This window comes from Octopus sinensis, linkage group LG18 (genome assembly GCF_006345805.1).
Source record: "Octopus sinensis linkage group LG18, ASM634580v1, whole genome shotgun sequence".
Taxonomy (NCBI): Eukaryota; Metazoa; Mollusca; class Cephalopoda; order Octopoda; family Octopodidae; genus Octopus; species Octopus sinensis.
Window position 1 is genome coordinate 21,667,614 of NC_043014.1, and position 17,126 is coordinate 21,684,739.

The window sequence follows — 17,126 nt, forward strand, 5'->3', positions numbered from 1 at the left end:
TGTAAGTGTAGGGTAGTTTGTGGGTGACTCACTTTGTAAATGTAGCTTATCTTAGAGTGATGCAGTCAAAATGTTCTTTAAACTGGATGGGTAACCATAGTGATGGCATGTAGAAAGGATGCTTGTTTAAAAAAGTTTGTTGAGGAGGTGAATAACGAGTTTGAGTGCAGTTGAGGGGGTAGGTAAGTAAGATGTAATGGCTTGGAAAACACTGGTTTGCACCCTTTGTATACACATATATATGTGCATAGATGTGACATGTATGCACATGTGTTGTTTGTACATAGTATAGTTTTGTGTAGGGGGAATACAATGTTGCGTGTGTATAAAAAGTTAGCTGCAAATAACTCTTTGCAGCAGATTGAAAGAGAAAGAGGTAGGGGTGCAAACAAAAATAATGTAGGCAATTTCATATTTAGGATGTTGACAGTTGATGTTTGATTTTATATATATGTTGTTTGGATTCTGTCCAAAATTCTCAGACAAGAGTAGACAACTGCACCAGATGTTCCAGGTTCCGTCACAGGTAATGGCAGGAGATATAGGGAGTGGAGTATGTAAAAACTGCTGAAATGATGCCCTTGGCTCACTATTGAATATATGTAGGTTTTTGTTATAAATACCACTTAGAGATGGAGATGGAGGAGCATGCCATTACCCTCACCACCATCATTACCACTGCGAGCTAATGGAGGAAGCCTCTCTACTGTTATTTGACCTGCTAGAAATAGCAATCAAATCAACTTCAAATTGCACATTTTCTAGTTAGTAAAGGTAAGACGTGTAGTCCTAGATATATGGATGGTCATAGGTGGAATGCTTCTGATCATAGAGGTGCTCTATCATTTTTACCTAGTGCTAAACAGCGTCATTACCGTGAGTGTTACTAACCATCACTACCACCACCAACATAACTTCTATCATCACCACCATTTCATTATCGTAATCATTTTTGTGCCATTTGGTGTTGATTGGCTAATATTGGTTGGATTCAGGTGAGTGAATGAGTAGAGTAGAAAGCAGTCATGAGAGTGTAAAGTGAATTTTACTCCTTGGCTGTTTTCTAGGTTGCTTGCTTTGAAATCATCATCCAAACATCCATGTGATACAGTGGTTTCATACTTCTCTGTTCTGAGTTCAAATCCAGTCAAGTTAACTTCCAGCCTGTTGTCCCGTTTTGTTGGTAGAATAACTCTTATCACCTTCACAACTATCTTTACCTCCACAAGGAGAGCTTTTATGTTGTTGATCATACCTGACTACCTTAATAAAAGTCTTATTGTATATTGTAGTTTAGCCCTTTGTGAAGATGTGCATTGTCCTTGAGCAAGACACTTTATTTCACATTGCTGCAGTCCACTCATCTGACAAAATGAGTTGTACCTATATTTCAAAGGGCCAACCCTGTCACATTCTGTGTCTTGCTGAATCTCCCTGAGAACTGTGTTAACATTACGCATGTCTGTGGAGTGCTTAGCCACTTGCACATTTTCACAAACAGGCTGTTCCATTGATTGAATCAACTGGAACCCTCGTTGTTGTAGCCAATGGAATGTCAGTTGGTTAGTTTAACCCCTTAGCATTTAAACTGGCCATATCCAGCCAAACATTTTCTATTTGTTTTATGTTCAAACTGGCCAGATTTAGCCTCTGACATCTACTGTATAACGTCATTCTAAAAATAAACAATCACATCATTGAAATCTCAGAGCTATGAGATAATGCATGATAAATTCAAACCAATGTGAGTAAATAAGCATTACCTTTGACAGAGTAATCTGAATGCTAAAGGGTTGAAGAAGTTCAACAGGGCTGTCATGGTTGGAGCATCTTTGATCATTATACTGATCAGAGTTAACACCGAGCAAAATAGCATCAATACTGTTGTTGATGTTGTGGTCTCTCCAGTAAAAACTTGTTGATTTGAGATTTGAAACTCATGGAGAACTTAGCCATGAGGACAGTGCCTCTGGCAAGATTGGTAGAAAAATTTGCAGGTCATTTGGAATTTGATTCCGTATCAAAAAATAACTGCTCCAGTGAAGCCAACAACAATCATCATCTTGCTCCATTATTATTATTATCATCATCATTATTATTATTATTAAGGCGGCAAGCTGGCAGAATCATTAAGAATCATCAGAACTCAGAAACATTCTTTCTGAGTTCAAATTCCACCAATGTCAGCTTTGCCTTTCATCCTTTCGGGGTCGATAAATTAAGTATCAGTGAAACATGGATCTATGTAATCAACTAGTTCCCTTCCCTGAAATTTCAGGCCTTGTGCCTTTCATAAAAAGGATTATTATTATTATAATTATTGTCGTCGTCGCCGCCGCTGTTACAAAAGGTTTGCCTCTTTGACATGGCCAGAACAATCAGGAAAGTGTTAGATAGCTGAAAAAAATGAATTGCATGGTGCCATAGGCTTGCATGTATAGCAAACCTGATATACTTGCTAGACTCCAGGAGATCCAACAAAACCTGTGATAAAGAGAAATAATAATGGTAATAATAACAACAATGGTTTCTAATTTTGGCACAAAGCCAGCAATTTTGGGGAAGGGGTTAAGCTGATTGCATCAACCGAAGCTGGTACTTATTTTACAGACCCCACAAGGATGAAAGGCGAAATTGGACTTGATGGAATTTGAACTTTCAATGTGAAGACTGACAAAATGTCACTAAGCATTTTGCTTGGTATGCGTATAATTCTGTCAGCTCACCACCTTAATAACGACGACGATGTCGTTATTAAGGTGGTGAGCTGACAGAATTATACGCATACCAAGCAAAATGCTTAGTGACATTTTGTCAGTCTTCACATTGAAAGTTCAAATTCCATCAAGTCCAATTTTGCCTTTCATCCTTTTGGGGTCTGTAAAATAAGTACCAGCTTCGGTTGATGCAATCAGCTTAACCCCTTCCCCAAAATTGCTGGCTTTGTGCCAAAATTAGAAACCATTGTTGTTATTATTACCATTATTATTTCTCTTTATCACAGGTTTTGTTGGATCTCCTGGAGTCTAGCAAGTATATCAGGTTTGCTATACATGCAAGCCTATGGCACCATGCAATTCATTTTTTTCAGCTATCTAACACTTTCCTGATTGTTCTGGCCATGTCAAAGAGGCAAACCTTTTGTAACAGTTCTACTGGGCACTCTATTCCAATTTCCTTCATATTCCCTCTTGATGCCTTCTGATACTGTTCCCAAGGACCCAACAATAAATTCACCTTTTTCTATTATTATTGTTGGTGGTGGTAGCAGTATAGTTGGAGTAGTAGTAGTAGCTGCAGCAGCAGTAGTACTACCTACTACTACCAGTGTATTCATGTATTCATCTCATCATCATCATTTAATGTCCATATTCCTTGCTGGCATGGGTTGTATGGTTTGACAGGGTGGATTCAAAATATCAAATCCTTGTTACCTAGACTAATATTTTAACCAAGAGCCACCATTAAACTTAACATACCTTTAACTTTAAGTTAGAGTTATACATCACATATGTAAGTGTATGTATGTATGTATGTATGTATATATATATATATAATATATATATATATATATATATATATATATATATATATATATTCACTGTAGTGGAGTGAGTTTAAAATTCAGATTAATCTATCTAAAACATTCTGGCATCAGTGAAATAATTTTGTTTATCGATTTGAAATTCAAATTCAGTCTTTATTATTCTTTTGCTTTTGTTTCTGGTTTCAGTCACTGGACTGTGGCCATGGTGGGGCACCACCTTTAAGAGGTTTCAGTCAATCATATTCACTCCCTCAATACTTATTTCAGTCTGCTACTTATTTCATTGGTCTCTGCTTCTTTGTTGGCTTAGTTTTCTTCTTTTTTTTTTTTTACTCCATGAGGGAATGTAATTAACATGACTCAATACCTAAACACCACTAAATACTTTTATTCAGCATCAGTAAACACATACATACATAAACTTCACTCACACACACACACTAAACTTGTGTACAGATTTGCTATCCAAATTTTATTCACAATTATTAGTCAATTTTCTTTAATTTCAATTCTCATTCAAGTTTTAATTAGTTTTTTTTCTTGATTGTGATAGTAATGTTGGGAAATTAATTGCTAATTAATTGATACACAAGCACACCTTCATTTTATCAAACACTAGAGCCATTTTTTTGAGTAACATATCTGTGTAAAAACAATGTGTTTTCTAGAATGTGTATCTGCAGAATATTTTGAGTAACACATCTTTGTAATATGTTTTCTAGTTCATATCTGTTGAAAGAGAAATGTTTATATATAAATTATCTTGTGCTTTTGTAGGTGGACAGCCAGCCAGAGTATGGAGACAGTCGAGAAAGAGTTAAAACTTTCACATTTGACTATTGCTATGACTCCTCAGGACCCCCAAGTATGCCAGGATATGCTTCCCAACAGTTGGTGAGTTCAATACCTCATTAGTCTTTCTGGCACTAGTGTTTTTTTTGTTTTCTTGAATTATTTTTGATACTATATGCTAGCAAATGAGAATCCTAAGACTTAGTATTTAGTAATATGAAAATAATAAATATTTAGATGTTTGTGCATACATATATGCAAAATGTTTCCTAAACTTCAAGATAGGATACTGCATGTATGGTATGTGAGCATGCATAACTGTGCATGCTCATATACCAACTGAGATTTTCTTGTACCTTATATCACATGTGATCATTGGCCATTTAATTATAATATTTATACAGTGTATTAAATATTCATTATATAATAAAGACTATAATGAACACTATATGCATGATGTTGACACAAATTATTCCCACAAAACAGCACATGAAACCTTGGATGGAGAGCTTTAACCCTTTAGTGTTTAAACCAGCTATGTCCAGCCCAAGTATTGCACCTGCTTTGTGTTCAAAGTGGCCAGGTCTGGCCTCTCACACTTACCCTACAATGTCATTCTATAGATAAGCAATCACATCATCTTAAAGCTACAAGGTAATGCATGGTTAGTTCAAAATAATGTGAAAAAAACAAGCATTGCACTTGACAGCATATTCTGAAAGCTAAAGGGGTAAAATCTCCTTTTTTTTTTCATTGCTCTTTCTGAAAATTTTAAAATGCAGAGTTTCAATTTTTTCTGATTTAAAAAAAAAAATTGAAGAAAAAATAAATTTTCATTAGCTTCTAAATATCTGATCTTCAAAACATAAAAAATATTGAAAAAATACTTTTCTTTTAAAAAAAAAATGCATAATAGAATACTGGCTTTACAGTAGGCATACACTGAAGTTCAAAGGTCACGTTTGATTTTGCTTTTTGCTTCATTTAGAATGCATGAACTTTTTTTTAATGTGTTTTATACAGCAATTATAATAAATTTGACTAAACGTCTCTTTTTATATCCATGTAAAAGTGAAAAGCCAGTGTGTATAATGAGTTTTATTTTCTAAACTTCATCCCCATATTTGGGAGTATGCTCTATACATACATATATATATTATACACAAATATATACAGTAGCTTGGTCTGTGTGTGTTACTCTAATTTAATTATGAAGATACAACTGTCTGTCTGTCTGTATGTTACTAGTTTTTTGCAAGATGATGATGTAGGCATGTTTGTCTGCATATCTTTATGTACATCACTATAATACAGCTTTTTTTATGGAGAAATGATGATGGAGCTATTTGTATGAAGAAAAGTGTCAACCAAAAGATGTGTGCATGTGTGGTTTATTGTGTTCTTGGTATTTTGAATTGTTTTAGTTACTGGAATATGTTGAAATCTATACTTTATTAACTTTGACCTCTCTTGAACTGACACACTATATACACATGTACACACACACACACACACACACACACACATATAAGTATGACTGTGAACACACATCACACCATATACGTTTGCACATACACATGCATAAACACACACCTTATGTACATGTATATGCATATAAACACACAGACACGTACAGAAAGAGTCAGAGAAAGGTAGATTGGTTAATTCATAAGTATTAGATATAATCAGCCAGCATTACATAGAATTAAATGTGGATTTTGTGTGATAAGCATTATCTCTATTGGATTAGAGAAAACACTTTGGTGTAAGGTGGTGTTGGTTCAATCTGTTCCTAGTGCTGTCTGATATGATGTTCTGTTACCACATCCATGGAGTGGGGTGATGTATGTAAGTTAAGGTAGTGTTGACATATTTAATGCTGAGAGTATTAAAAAGATAACTTGAAATATTTTTGCAGTGTAGAATAAAGAATATTAGTGAATGATTAATATTATTTTCATTTTTCCTTTTGGGGTTAATAAAATAAGTACCAGTTGAACCCTGGGGTTGATGTAATTAGCTTAACTCCTCCCCTGAAATTACTGGTCTTGTTCCAAAATTTGAAACCAATATTATTTTTATTTTATTTTTTTTGAGAAATATTTTTCTTTTGTTTTTACACATTTCAGTCATTTGCCTGTGGTCATGCTGGAGCATGCCTTCAAGAATTTTAAGTTAAATGAATTGATGCCAGTACTTTTTTTTTTAAGCCTGATACGTACTCTTCCAGTTTCTTTTGCTGAACCCCTAAATTATAGGAACATAAGCACACCAACACCAGTTGTCAAGTGGTAATGGGGGATAAACAAACATAAAAACACACACCAAGCATGGCTGTATGGTAAGAAGCTTGTTTCCCAACTGCATGGTTCTTGGTTCAGTCTCACCGTGTGCTACATTGGGTAAGTGTCTTCTACTATAGCCTCAGGCCAACCAAATGTTTTGAGTGGATTTGGTAGATGGAAACTAAAACAAGCCTATCATATGTATGTGTATATGTATATCTACATGTGTTTGTGTCCCTCATCACCACTAGACAAGTGGTGTTGATGTGTTTGTGTCCCTGTAATTTAGTGGTTCAGCAAAAGAGACCAGTAGAATAAGTACCGGGCTTAAAAAATAAGTGCTGAGGTTGATTCATTCGACTAAAAAATTTTCAGTGTGGTGCTCCAGCATGGCTGCAGTCTAATGACAGAAACAAGTAAAAGATAAAAAGAAAAAAAAGATTGTATATATATATAGTTCCACGTTCAGTCCCATTGCATGGCACCTTGGGGAAGCATCTTCAATACATACATACATATGTATGGGCTTCTTTCATTTTCCATCTACCAAATCCAATGACAAGGCTTTAGTCAGCCCAACATTATTCTTGAAGATGCTTCCCCAAGGTGCCATGCAATGGGACTGAACTTGGAACCATGTGGTTGAGATCTTACCACACAGCCATGAGAAACAACTCCAGACATATTTCAACTATTTAATGGATACTATCAGAGGGACAAAGAAAGATAAGGAGACTCAAGAAGACATGATGTACCATCTTCAAAGGAGATCTGAAGCAAATCAGCATCCCCTGGGAAGATGCTGGTGGTTGTGCTCAAAACCAGGATTATTGGAGATGTCTTGCTGCCCAGTGTACAGATCAACTGTATGGGGTGGGGAGACTAAGAGGACTTCCTCAATAAAGTTAGTCTTCATCATACCTGCTGGCTGAAGTACTGATGAAAGAATTACTTTTTTTTTTATCCTGTCCACAAAACAGTGATGAAAAGATTGATAAAAGTCTGCACTGCAAGCATCCTTTTTTTCTTGGCACTTTTATATGCCAAGAGAATGCGGGAAGAGGAGGAATTTACCCCAGTATTTAACTTTTACTTGAGCAAAAGGGGAGGAAAGAAAATTTGCTTTGACAGGATTTGAATGTAGAGTATAGAGAACCAGAACAAATACCACAAGGCATTCTACCCAATATTTTAACAATTCTACAATTTACTGATTAATACCAAGTAAATGTGCAAGATTACACATTGCTTGGTTGGTTTATTTAGGAAATTAGAATTGGTTAATTCAGAGATGCCATTGTTAGTTAAGCTTGTGTTAACATATTTTTATGAGAGAAACATTAAAACACTAACGAGAAATGTTTATGTAGTGAGGAAAACTGACATTAAATGATGGTGATGATGATGAGTATAAATGTAAGGGTTAAATCTGGAAAATATGTGTGTGTTTTAAGGATGAAAGGTAGAGTAACATGGATGTTGCACTTTATAATCTGTCTCTGCTATTCAAGGTACTCTTTGTCTTTGCTCTGAAAAGTGGCATTTGCACATACATGGTAATACACTCTCCCCACTTTCACAAAAAAGTGGCCCTCTGATTAGCAAAGATTCACCAACACACTACATTCACTGGCCCACAGGTGTGTTGTCACCTCTTGCAGTTTATCCAACCACGGCTACAATGGCCTCTGTTCTCATGAACAAGCCAGTGCATTCTGCTTCCATTCAATCACATTTGAAACCATTCTCTTGTAGTGCAACCCAACAGTGTCCTGCAACCCTTCCTTCTTACTCCCAATTCTGATTGTTTCTCTTAATCCTTACTTCCCAGCATCGATCAACCCACTCTTGTTCTTGTAGATGTTGACTTAGAGATAGTCAAAGCTAAACACCAACAATATTAATGTTACCAAATATTACCCTCTGAAACAGTCTGTCAATACCATGTGGTATTGCTTCTTGACCACATAGTTCTGGGTTCAGTCCCACTGCGTGACACCTTGGATAAGTGTCTTCTGCTATGGCCTCAGGCTGACCAAAACCTTGTGAGTGGATTTGGTTGACACAAACTGAAAGAAGCCCGCCATGTGTGTAAATGTGTATGTGTGTGTCTTTGTGTCTGCTCCCCCATCACTACTTGACAACTGGTGTTGGTGTGTTTACATCCCTGTAACTTAGTGGTTCAGCAAAAGAAACTGATAAAATAAGTACCAGGTATAAAGAAAAACATAAGCACTGGAGTTGATTCATTTGACTAAGAAGTTCTTTGAGGCATTTGGTAGAAAGGGTGTGTGTGAGTGTGTAATACTTGTTTTGTTAATCTGTCTCATCCTTTATAACACAGTTAATCTACCTCATCACATACATGAGAATTGGTATCTATAAGTCTATAAGGTCAGATCTTGGAAGTGTGTGTGTGTTAAGATACACACACTCATTAATCAGAGCAATGTCTGCTTCATTCTCCCCAGGGCAGATATGTATTAAGATCAGTTTTTGGGGAGTGTGTGGGAGTGTGCAGGAAGATATATTAAGCAAATGTAAAGATCAGTTCTTAGTCGTAAGTGTGGGGTGGGGTGGGGAGGGAGAGATGTGTTAACATCTCTTGTTTTCTCATGGTACCTTTCACCTCACATACCCCATATAGATATATTTAAGGATTTAATACTTAGATACAGCTGATTTACCTGTGAAAATAGAACCTTAGGGTTGGGTGAGGTAAAGGTGGTTTTGTGTTGTTTGTGGATTTTGTTTTTACCTGTAACATTCCATACACACACACACTCCCTTTCTCAATCTCCCTCTCTCTGCGTTCCCCACTGCCAAATGATTTTACACAACCTTTAAAAAAAAATGACATTTAGAGGTCAGTGTGACCAGGTTACCCCTGGCTTCTAACATTGATGTAAGCAATTTCAAGCACTGATTCAACGAAGGAGTGTGTATGTGTGACCTTTATGTATAGCTATATTCTTGTAAAATGCGAGCCAGTTCATGCACATGCTCACACACACACACACACACACACAACATGCAGGGTGTCCAAAACATTGTGTATAAATTAAATGTCAGTGTTTATTTAAATACATTTCATTGTCAAAATTTGATAGTATCTACTGACAATTTCATTTTTTTACAGATGTCTGTTCTCAAACTAATTACTGTTCTTGTCCAGGTATTGTTGATGACACAAAGCATGCATCATGATACATTTTGTTCAGTATTCTTGTTCAATAGCATTCTTGTTCACTAACTGCCCTTAGTTCATTGAGTATTGCCAGTTTTGTACTGTAAACTTTTAAGTATCCCCATAGAAAAGAAGGTCAAGTGATGTGAGGTCCAGTGAACCTCTTCAATCCAAATTAGGCAAAATCTCATCAAAATAAGCCTGACATTAGTATGGTAATGTGTGGGTACCCCATATTACTTCACATCATCAAAGTCCTTTTGAAGGCTTGGCATGACAGATTGTTGCAACAAGTTTGAGTAAATGGGACAAGTCAGAGTACCATCAAAAGCAAATGGTCCATTTAATCCTTTTGATAAGCCACACTATACTGCAACTCCTGGTAAATTAATATGTTGTTCCTCCATAGCATGTGGTTGTTAATTGAGTCATTTAATCTAAAGGTAGCCTCAGCCTTCCAAATAACTTTTATTGGAAAGTGTGCATCTTCTACTCAACATGCCACACACCCAGTGCCAGATTAAGACCCATAGAGGCTCTAAACACTTAAAATATTTTGGTGCCCCATATATTTGTAATTCATAATATAAACAATATAGAATTTTTTTTTTTTTACAAAATGAACAAAACTAACAGAAAGATGGAAAATAATGTTTATTTTTGTATATTTCTATTTTATATTTGAAAATTATGGAGATGTACTTGCATAGCAAGTGATCTGATCTGAGATCATGTGCTGGAACAAAAACAATTGCAGCGTGGCAGATGTTTATAAGCCATTTAAGAAACACACAAAATTCGTTAGATTCACTTCAACATTTAAATTTAATTTGTCAAAATATTTTTGTCGCTTTGAGACCGCGACCTGTTCACTGACAAATTTCCATGCTGTCAGTGAACAGGTTGTGGTCTCAAAGTAACGAAAATATTTTGACAAATTAAATTTAAATGTTGAAGTGAATCTAACGAATTTTGTGTGTTTCTTAAATGGCTTATAAACACCTTCCACGTTGCAATTGTTATATTTGAAAAGTTTTCTACTTTTTTCAGTTGCAAAATATTTGATCAGATTCTCACTATGACACTATAAACACTTTGAAATTATAAAACTTTTGGGGGTCCATGAAAAGAATTTTCATTTAGATGTTTTGATTTCAAAGGAAAATTAACCGGGAAGATAGCTTTCGTGTGTGGCAGATGCACAGGGGCAATGGACACCATTGATACTCAGAAAACAGATTCCATTACACTTCTGGGGGAGAAACTAGAAGTAGTTGATAGTTTCCGCTACCAAGTTAGTAGCGGGGGTGGTTGCTCAGAGAGTGTTACCACTAGAATAAGAATAGCCGGGGCAAAGTTTAGGAAGCTTCTTCCCCTACTGGCGACAAAGGGTCTCTCGCTCAGAGTGAAAGGTAGATTGTACGACGCATGTGTGCGAACTGCTATGCTTCACAGTAGTGAAACATGGGCTGTAACTGCAGAGGACATGCGTAGGCTCAAAAGAAATGAAGCTAGCATGATCCACTGGATGTGTAATGTCAGTGTCCATGCACAACAGAGTGTAACCGCCCTGAGAGAAATGTTGGGCATAAGAAGCATCGAAAGTAGCGTGCAGGAGAGACGTTTGTGTTGATATAGTCATGTACTACGGATGGATGAGGAGAGATGTGTGAAGAAGTGCCACTCCCAAACTGTTGAAGGAATCCGGGATAGAGGTAGACCCAGGAAGACATGGGACGAGGTGGTCAAGCATGACCTTCGTACGTTGAGCCTCACAGAGGCTATGACGAAAGACCGAGTCCTCTGGAGATATGCTGTGACTTCGAAGACCCGACGAATGAAGTGAGTTCATGGCTTGCAGGACGGCCTGCTGTGCTAACCTTGGATCATAGAGTGACCCGCTGTTCTTGAGAAGACCTATTGAGTCAAGTACGTTAACACCAACATCAAATGAAAATTGAATGGAAATAGTAGTTAAGACACCCGTGCCGGTGACATGTTAAAAGAAAAGCACCGTCCGAACGTGGCAGATGTCAGCGCCGCCTGACTGGCGTCCATGTCGGTGACATGTAAAAGCACCAACCAATTGTGGCTGTTCGCCAGTCTCCTCTGGCCAATGTACCGGTGGCACATAAAAAGCACCCACTACACTCATGGAGTGGTTGGAGTTAGGAAGGGCATCCAGCTGTAGAAACACTGCCAGATCAGACTGGTGCCTGGTGCAGCCTCCTGGCTTCCCAGACCTTGGTCGATCCGTCCAACCCATGCTAACATGGAAAGCGGATGTTAAACGATGATGAGGATGATGATGATGATGTGTTTATTGGAAGAAGTAACCAGGTTTTTTTCCTCTGTTTTACATTGTTCTACCTGCACAACTTAATGTGAGAAAAGCAAAATAGGAAATTTGGAAGAAGTATCTTTAAAAAACTACTTTTTAAACATTGAATATCTGTTGGGGGTGGAGTCCATCAGAGTAAAACAGTAATCAGAGGGGGCCCATAGGTAAAAAATGGTTGGGAACCACTGATTTAGAGCACACAATATTCTTGGAATATATCTTTCCCATGACAGCAGTACAAAATGCAAAGGACACCTGAGTTTGAACTACATATTTCACAACGCACCACAGATTTTGGCCATACACTTCTAATACTCTTTTTACATTGTAGAGCTTGTCAATGTCAACATTCTGAACAGTTCCCTCTGCTTCAAACTGATAAGTTGCATAGGTGGATCTGTTTGAAACTCCCTCCTAAACTGTCTTTGTTCTTTGACTGCATTTTCAAACTGCAAGTAACACTTCTGGTTAAATTTTCTTTGTTCAAAACATAGTCTGGCTCCCTTCATTATTTGAGTAATAGGTTAAATCTGAAAAAGAAATGAAAATTGAGTTATCAGCTGTTAAAGTGTGTATACATTTTTTAGGATATTCTGTATGCATGTGTGTGATTGTGTGAGTGTGTGTATGTGCACACACGCGCACACACACAAACACACACACACACACAAACACACACACACACACACACACACACACACACACACACACACACACACACACACACACACACAAACACACTCACAAACACACACACACTAGTACATGTAGTTGAGAATACACTTTGTCTTCACTTCTTCCACCACACTATTCATTATACTATTTATGAATGAAACAGTTCTGACCCAGTAAATCTGGGTGTACACACACTTCACCATACTATCTCTATCCAGTGGATGGTTTGACTGGTGGTGGTGATAGTGATGTCTCTTCTACATGCCCTACCCCTTCTCTCCCTACTCTCTTATGCTGTTATATATATATATATATATATATATATATTATTCCCCCACCAACTGGTAGTAGTGTGGGGTTAGGGTGTTGATGTAGTATGGCATGGTGCAGTGGTAGGGAAGCCGGTAGTGATGTAGTAATGTGATGCTGGTAATGATGGTAGTTTAGCCCCAGGTCAGCTCGGACAAAACAGACCTACAATCAAAGGCATTACAGCTGCAGCCATCATCCAACTCGTCTCTTATTCTCACTCTACATTAGACAATGTGTCCTATTTTATAAAAGCTGGTAGGGCATTTGTAGAAGTTTGGCTGCTATTTCTAGTATGTCGAGTGACTTAGGGAGTGGGGGTGTAGTTTAAAGACGGAGGTGATGTAATTTCACTGATGATGAGCAAAGTTGTGGCGGAGTTAGAGGTGGTGGTGGTGGTATTCTTAGTAGTCAGGTTTACCGGATAGTAGTAAGAGATGTATGTAACGAGTAGTAATACTGGACTATAGAGAACAGCAGCTGTTGAGGTGATGATGATGATGATATCTATATGTGTGGGGAGCAAGAGAAGAAAGGGAGGGGGTAGAAGATGGATTACCCCCTTCTCCCAAGCATGCCACACAACTCTCTCCAAAAAAGGAATTTCCTCCCCAGCCCACCCCACTAATTATTCTTCCCATCTCACTACAGTACTGACTCACTGTCGTTGTTGTTACTGTTATTGGTGCTGGTATTACTGTTGTTGTTACTGGTGGCGTGATAGTAGTCTTGAGGTTACTCTTGGTTAGAATCAATCTAGACCAGTGGTCCTCTCAACCATTTCTTTCTTATGGACCCCTTTTGATTTGTATTTTACTTAGGTGGACCCCCATAGCCATTCAAGGTTTAAAAAGATCCTTATTATATTTTTATAATTAAATGTTATTAGGAATTGTATTTTTAATCTTTTTTCTTCTACTTGTTTCAGTCATTAGTCTGCGGTCATGCTGGGGCACTGCCTTGAAAAATTTTTAGTCAAATGAATTGACTCCAGTACTTGCTTTTTTTTTTAAAGCTTGTTACTTATTCTGTCAGTCTCTTTTGCCAAACAACTATGTTATAGGGACGTAAACACACCTGCACTGATTGTCAAGCAGTGTTGTGGGAGACAAACGCAGACACAAAAGCACACACACATACAACGGGCTTACAATTTCTGTCTATCAAATCCATTCACAAGGCTTTGGCCAGCCCAAGGTCATAGTAGAAGGCACTTGCTCAAGGTGCCAGACAGTGGAACTAAACTTGGAACTATGTGATTGGGAAGCAAGCTTCTTACCACACAACCATGCCTACACCTATGCAAAAATTAAATAATAATGAAATTATTGTATACAGTGCTCAGGTGCACCACAACTTGTCAAAAGTGCATATAAAGCATATGCAGTAATGTACAAATGTCTGGAAAGTGAACAGTGTATGAGTCAGATACATTCTTGCATGTGTATGGAGGGGAGAAAATCAGGTGTAGTGTTGGCGAATCTCAGCAAGCATGGAAGTTTTGAAGGATGCAGTGCTCCGACAACTAACAACTGATACCGGCAGTTTGTTCCATACTTCAGCAACTCTTAGCGTGAAAAAACGTTTCCAAAAGTCATGGGAGTTGTGCTGTTTTCTGACTTTGTAAACATGTCCACGGGTGTTAGACAGGTGGAGTTTGAAAAGGTGCTCAGAGTTATTGTTTGTAAGATGGTTAATAATTTTATGGGTTTCGGCCAAGTCAGTTGACAGACGTCAGAGTTTCAATGTATCCATGCCCAGGGAAGTAAGGCATTCAGAATATGGCAAATGCCTGATGGAGGGTATTCTCTTGGTTGCATGTTGCTGAACGGTTTCCAGATGATTAATATCCTAGGCAAGATAGGGGTTCCAGACCGGTGATGCAAATTCCAGTTGAGGCCACACCATAGCTATATAAAGCCTCAGATAGATAGCTGGAGAACAGCTCACAAAGGACTTGGTAAGTGATGCCAAGATACCCTCAGCCTTCTTGGCAATTTTAGCAATGTGTTTTGTCCAATGCAAATCGCTATCAACAATAATGCCCAGGTCACGTTCACAAGAAGACTTTTTGTGATTAGTGTTGTGGAGGGAGTAAGTAGATGCTGGGTTTTTCCTCCCAAAATGCATGGTGGTACATTTGTCCACAGCCAGCTTGAGTTACCAGTCCATGATACATTAAATATTTTGTATATTGAAGAAGTATAAGCAATTTATTACATATAAATTTTAACAACAAAATCTTATATGGGCATCCAAGGGCCATGTGGGCCTTGGTTGAGAACCACTCATCTAGACTTATATGATCAACAGTATTCCAGTGATTCTCATCTCATCTTATTTTATGAGGCAGTGTATAATATAGTCTTACATATATCCTGTCTATCCTTCCTGTTTAAGAAAGCTGGGTGTGTGCTTATTATCAATGATGGTGATTGGCCTTTTTGTTGTTGATTAATGCAAGGCCAATCCTTGTTAAGCAGAATAGTCTTTTATCTGTTTCAGTCATTAGACTGCAGCCATACTGGGGCACCACCATGGAGAACGTTTTTAGTCAAATGAATCAATACTTATTTATTTTTTAAGCCTGGTACTTATTCTATCAGTCTCTTATTGTCAAACCGCTAAGTTATGGGGACATAAACAAACCAACACCAGCTGTCAAGCATTAGTGGAAGACACACACACACACATTTACATATTGCACAACGGGCTTCTTTCAGTTTCTGTCTACTAAATCCACTCACAAGGCTCTGGTTGACCCAAGGCTATAGTAGAAGACACTTGCCCAAGGTGCCATGCAGTGGGATTGAATCCAGAACCATGTGGTTGAGAATCATGCTTCTTACCACACAACCACACCTGTGCCTCATGATTAGCCATTCCAACCATGAGCATCCTACATTATTTAATGTGTTGTTTTATTTTTAAAAAGTCCTGTTTTGTTTGAGAAAAACTGTAGCTGCTATTTCTAGTATGCTGGTCAACCATGTAGTCCCTTCGTTACTGATGCTGTTGTTGAGAATCATAGTAGTGGTGACAGAGGTACATCATAATGATGATGGTGATTATCTTGCTAGCAGTGAGGATTACTCTTAGAATATTATAAATAGACATCTGTGGTTCCTGTCTTTGAGTAAACTTTGGGGTGTCGAGTTTAGTATCTGCCGCCCTACCTACACCCTGTCAGTTATTGCCATGGAGTGTCTGGTGAGAGTGAAATGGATGATGATGATGATTATGTTATTAGTTAGAAAAACCCCTTGCTTGCTTTTACTGATAGCTTATTCACTGCCAGCTGGTGCAAGAGCTACATAAGAACACACAAGCATATGCACACACACAAGCACATACTCACATGCACACACATTATGTACTTGTGCAAGCATACACAGATACTCGTGAATGTATGTATATGTGTATGGAGAGGTGGAGGAAGAAAGGCATATAGACGGAGGGAGAGAGTGAGAGAGAGGGATGCAAGCCCATACAAAGATCCATATGAAGCTCATCATGTGTCTATTTGTATAGTTGAACTAAATAAGTGTGCTGTCATAGTCACCACCACCACCAACTACTCACTACCAAATGTGCCATGTGTTTTGATAATACAATAATTACTACTTCTCTCTCTCTCTCTCTGTATGACTATATTTTACAACCCCTCCACACATACACACATTTTATATATATATAAAATGTGTGTATGTGTGGAGGGGTTGTAAAATATAGTCATACATAAAGTACTTATTTAGGATTTTGCATGCAAAACCCATGAAAGTGATCAGTACATGGCTTGAAAGAATAGGTGTGTGTTTATATATATGTCCAAGTGTGAAACTTCAACATAACTGTGGCAGATTGAAGCTTCATCTTCCAGTGAGTGAATAATAAACTCTACAGTGGCTACAAAGTGTTTCATTGTGTGTGTGCGTGTGTGCGTGTGTGTGTGTGTGTGTATGAGGTGGTATCAAAAGGTTCCCAGACTAG

The 17,126-nt window shown here is 37.8% G+C and overlaps 1 protein-coding gene across 4 annotated transcripts in view; it reads left to right on the top strand.

The window, feature by feature from the left end:
- LOC115221405 overlaps nucleotides 1–17,126 on the top strand; it is a 141,599-nt gene that overhangs the window by 50,517 nt on the left and 73,956 nt on the right. For all 4 annotated transcript variants that reach the window (XR_005002817.1, XM_029791583.2, XM_029791584.2 and 1 more), the window contains exon 3: nucleotides 4,325–4,441. Coding sequence is in view for 3 of the 4 variants with exons in the window: in XM_029791583.2 (XP_029647443.1) it covers nucleotides 4,325–4,441 (117 nt within the window). In the remaining variant the exon portion in view is untranslated. The remainder of the gene's footprint in view (nucleotides 1–4,324; nucleotides 4,442–17,126) is intronic.